Source organism: Topomyia yanbarensis, chromosome 3 (genome assembly GCF_030247195.1).
Source record: "Topomyia yanbarensis strain Yona2022 chromosome 3, ASM3024719v1, whole genome shotgun sequence".
Classification (NCBI taxonomy): Eukaryota; Metazoa; Arthropoda; class Insecta; order Diptera; family Culicidae; genus Topomyia; species Topomyia yanbarensis.
The window spans coordinates 147,320,328-147,325,578 of record NC_080672.1 but is presented as its reverse complement, the minus strand read 5'-3'; the positions used below and the strand labels follow the sequence as shown (position 1 = coordinate 147,325,578).

At 46.3% G+C, this 5,251-nt stretch overlaps 1 protein-coding gene across 1 annotated transcript; it reads left to right on the top strand.

Moving 5' to 3' along the window:
* Positions 1 to 1,078: 1,078 nt before the first annotated feature.
* On the top strand, positions 1,079 to 2,572 carry LOC131687306 (uncharacterized). Its single transcript, XM_058971384.1, has 2 exons — positions 1,079 to 1,111; positions 1,187 to 2,572. Exons 1-2 carry the CDS (start codon positions 1,079 to 1,081, stop codon positions 2,570 to 2,572), a joined length of 1,419 nt encoding a protein of 472 aa, XP_058827367.1.
* The last annotated feature ends 2,679 nt before the right edge of the window (positions 2,573 to 5,251 follow it).

Sequence of the window (5,251 nt, the reverse complement as noted above, 5' to 3'; positions counted from 1 at the left end):
CCGTTTCAAAAATTTCAGTTGAGAAATTTTCCCAGGTTTGAAATGCGAATATCTTCCGTTCTACTGGACAAAATCGCAATATTTTTGCACTATCTGGTCGGAAATTTGTGCACGTATTTCGTATTAAATTTCGGAATTACTGCGACTACTATAAATAAACCAAAACAAGGATTTTCAGAAAATCCTTCGGAAACAGCGAGGAAAATGCGCAATTTGCCAGCATATCCCACGCAGAGCCGTCAAAAAGGAGCATGTAAGCGTTTCATTACATACGGGAATGTTATATATACAGGACACGCGAGCTTGTTTTGTATCAGTGGGTGCTCGCTTACCACACGAGCAACATGCTCGTCCGGACGGTACAATGAGCGGTATCATATTTGCGTTCCCGTACCAAGCGTCATCGCAAGGTTCTTCGTGATAAAATCCAGGGAATCACCAAATTCGGCGTCTGGCTCGTCGTGGTGGTGTAAAATGCATCTCCAATTTAATCTACGAATGCTGATGGTGTGCAGAAAAATGTCATCCGAGATGCCTTGACCTACACTGAACACGCCAAGCGCAAAACCGCAATGAACGTCGTCTATACTCTGAAGCGGCAGGGACGCACTTTGTATGGATTTGGAAGTTGAAAAGGTAGAACTCACTTGTATCATTATAAAAAAGGCCCTTTTCATGGCCACCAAAACCATTTCAAAGAATAAGTTTGCATTTTCTGTTTCATGGACTGTTTCTCCCTGGAGAGCAATTTGGGTTAAACCCTAAATTGTGATTTATTTCAGTACGTAAATTGCAAATATGGTCAGAAACAAACTGGAGTGAAGTGGAAAACATTTTTACTAGGCGCATTCAAAAAAGGTTCCAATTCTCAAACATTTTACCAAGGTGCCGTATTACATTACTCTCTTTACCCTGAGTGTTCGATAATCTCCGTAGTGGAAACACAATTTCAATTTTGTTCTTTATCAAAAATATGTCGTCGACCAACAAAGGGGTGGAGCTACGACGAACACATATTGAGGACAACACAAAAAAGGACGAGCTTACATTGTGCTGTAGTCAGGTATAAAAACTCAGCATGCTGTTGCTCACGATCAGGAATCATCACAAGGTTCGTCGTGTCTTGACGTGTTCAGACGTGTTTTTTTTTTTTTTTTCGCCGCGTGTTTAGTTTTTCGTTCGGTAGTTAGTTGGTTCGGTAGAGGTGTCCGTTCGACAATCCGGTCGTATGTCGAAACGGAAACGGCGGTCGGGTGGTGGCTCGAAGGCCAGCCCCAAACAAAATAAGAGCGCAAAGGCGCTGAAAAGTCCGAAGGAACCGGACAGCAAACGATTGCGGTCGGAAATAGACCGAATGTCTGTTTTTTCCGCTCACCCCGCGAGTATTGCGAGCGCAGTGAAAACTGCAACAAACAATAGCGACGTCGGTGACTTTGGCGGATCTACGCAGGAGTTGCGTGCTGAAGATATGCAGTTGCAAGTGAAAGTTAAGCTTCCACCCATCATGGTGAAATCGGTCCCTCTCGAGAAGTTAATGAAAACCATGAAGGCGCTTGGTGTTTCGGCCGAATATAAAATCTGCCGGATTGGCACAAAGATCATGGTGAAGTCCAAAGATGATTTTGGAAAAGCTACTACATATCTGAAAAGTAGCAAAACAGAGTTTTTCACTCACGACTTCGCCAGTGAAAAACCGTTCAAGGCTGTGATTCGCGGGCTGCCTGAAATGACAATCGAGGAAATAGAAGAGGAACTGCGTGTACACTACAAACTAGCAACGGTAGGTGTATTCCGGATGTCCCGACGTGACAAGACTAAAACTTTTCGCGACTGCCTGTATCTAGTGCATTTCGCTAAAGGTTCAGTTACGCTAAACGCACTCCAGGCAGTGAGATCAATCGGATCGATCGTCGTCCGCTGGGAGCCATATCGCGCTCTCAACCGCGATGTTACCCAGTGTCAGAGATGTTTGAATTTCGGACATGGTACCCGGAATTGCAACGTGAAACCTCGCTGTGGTTATTGTGGTCAGCGGCATGCCTCTATCGACTGTTTGGTGGAAGGTGCCATCGAATACCGCTGTGCAAATTGCGATGGAAAGCATCGAGGTTCGGACCGATCCTGCCCGAAGCGGGAGGAATATAAAAACATTCGTAAGAAAGCCTCCACCCAAGGACAAGCAGGAAAGACGCGTCAGGAAGTGCCAGTGTTCTCAGCCAGCAACTTTCCCGAACTGGTCCCAAGAAGACCAGGATCCGAGACCCCTCCAATCGGGCCTCCTACAAATCGCCGCGAGCCTACTTCCGCTTGTCTCGGGCCTAATACCACGCATCCGGGCCCATCTGCTTCTCGTCCGATGGCTCCAACCAGCAGCCCGTGGGCTCTTCCTCCTCATTTTAGCCAGGATGGTGGCCATCCAACAAGTTCTCCTGATCAGCACTCCTCGCCATTATTTACGGCTGAGCAACTGATGGGCATCTTCACCGAAATGTGTGGCAAGCTACAACAGTGCCGCACTCGCCAAGACCAGATCTACGTTCTGGGATTATTGGTCATTAGTTATGGCTGCTAAGCCATTACGCTTGATGAACTGGAATGCTCACTCAATCCGAGTGAAAAAGATAGAACTGGTGGATTTCATCGACACAAACGACATCGATGTAAGTATCGTGACTGAAACCAATCTTACTCCCGATATCTCCTTCTCCATACCTAACTACTCCACGGTGCGGTTGGATCGTATTCATTCTCGCGGTGGAGGCGTTGCCATTATCGTCAAAAAAGGCATTAAATTCCTCGTACTTCCTCAAACTAACACCACCATAATAGAAACGGTCGGCGTAGAGATTGAAACATCCACAGGCAAAATCAAAGTCTTCGCTGTATATTGCCCTCGTCAATGTTTTGCGAGCAATGGGTCAGCAAGCCAGTTCAAAAATGACCTGTCAAAACTTACGCGATCAAATGCTAAATTTATCATTGGTGGCGATCTGAACGCTCGACACGATTTCTGGAGGAATAACCGCAAAAATCAAAATGGCTCCTTATTGTTCGACGATTCCCAACTTGGCTATTACTGTATTCACTTTCCCGATGAACCAACCTATCTCTCGCCTGCTGGTGCATCCTCCACCCTGGACATCTTCCTGTCCAACACCGATATCTCCAAGCCCAAAACCTTCTCTGAACTCAGCTCTGATCACTTCCCGGTTGTGTGTGAGTTTGGTGGTGAAGTCCCAGCGTCCCCTATTCAACAGAGGAAGGACTATCGTAGAGTGAACTGGGTGGTCTACCAAAGAATCATCGACTCGCGACTGGATGATAATCCCGTCCTTATCAGCCCAGAAGGCATCGATAGGTGGCTGGACCAATTTCACCAAGCGGTGGAAGCGGCGGACGAAGCATGTATTCGGAAAGTACCAGTTAAAGACAAGACTGTTCCAATCGATCGTAACACCAAATACTACATTCGACTAAGGAATGTACTTAGACGACAGTTCCAAAGAACAGGTGATCTGCACAAAAGGCTACTTATAACAGATCTCAACACCATCATTAAGGCCAGAATGGATCACCTAAAAAACAAAAACTTTGGCAAGGTAGTTCAGAAGCTACCAGACCACTCAAAACCATTCTGGAAAGTCTCCAAGGTACTAAAGTCCCGCCCCAAACCAATACCACCGCTGAAGGCGGATGGCAAACAGCTTGTCTCTCCTCTCGAAAAAGCCAATGCCATCGGTAATCATTTCGTGCGCTCACATGAACTCGGCAATAGCATCCAAAGTCCATTCGAAACGCGGGTATTGAATAAAGTTCGCGCCCTAGATCAGTCAGTAGGTGGTGTTCCCCAGAATCAAATAGTGACAGTTGAACAAGTTCGCTCGGCAATCAAGAACACCAAAAATATGAAAGCTCCCGGGTTCGATGGAATATTCAATCTGACCCTAAAAAATCTGAGTATCAGAACGCTCACTCTCTTGACCAGCATATTCAACAAGTGTCTGGAGCTTCGCTACTTTCCTTCCATTTGGAAGCTGGCTAAAATCACACCGATCCTCAAACCTGGGAAAGATCCCACAATATCTTCGAGCTACCGACCTATCAGCCTGCTGTCGTCTCTGAGCAAGATTTATGAAAAGCTTCTTCTTGATCGCATCCTGGAATACGTGAGCAGTAACAACATACTTCTACCCGAACAATTTGGCTTCAGGAGGGGCCACTCGACGACTCACCAACTGATGAGAGTTGTCAACATAATTAAGAAGAACAAAGTCGTCTCCAAATCCACTGCAATGGCACTGCTCGACGTCGAGAAGGCGTTCGATAACGTGTGGCACGACGGGTTAATCTACAAGCTCAGCGAGTTCAACGTCCCAGTATACTTAACGCAAACCATCCGCAACTACCTACGAGATAGATCGTTCAAGGTTTCACTCCAGGGAGCAGTATCGGAAACGTTCCAAATCCCAGCTGGAGTGCCCCAAGGCAGTCTCCTCGGGCCTATCCTGTACAGCATATACACGTCGGATATCCCTCCCCTCCCCGATGGCTGCTGGCTGTCATTGTTTGCGGACGATACCGCCATACTGGTGAAGGGCAGAAAAGTGAACGAGCTCAGGAGCAAGCTACAGCGGTGTTTGGATATCTTTGTCGAATACACGAGCAACTGGAAAATACAACTAAACCTGCCCAAGACTCAAACGATCATCTTCAAGCACCGGCAAACTACCAAACTGGATCCCCCTAGTAACTGCAAAGTGACGCTTGGAGGCACGCCAATCGACTGGTCCTCAGAAGTAATCTATCTAGGTCTCCTAATAGACTCTAAAATCCTCTTTCGTCAGCACGTAGAAAAAGTTCAAGCTAAGTGTTCCCTACTAGTTAAATGCCTTTATCCACTCATCAATCGACGCTCCAAGCTCTCCGAACGAAACAAGTTGGCAGTATTCAAGCAGATCATCGCTCCCGTCATGGACTACGCTAGCCCAGTATGGCAAACATGTGCTCCTACCCACAAGAAAAAACTACAAGTGCTCCAAAACAAGACTCTGAAAATGATACTGAACCTTCCGTTCGATTCCCGGACCACCCTTGTCCATAGCTTGGCAAATGTAAATACCGTAGCACAAAGAATAACCACAAACACTAGCAAATTTCAGGCAAAATGCCGGAACTCCGAATATATGCTTATAAGCACTCTCTTCTAGGTTAAGTTGTAAATAGTGTACATAGTAGGTTAAGGTTAGGTTAT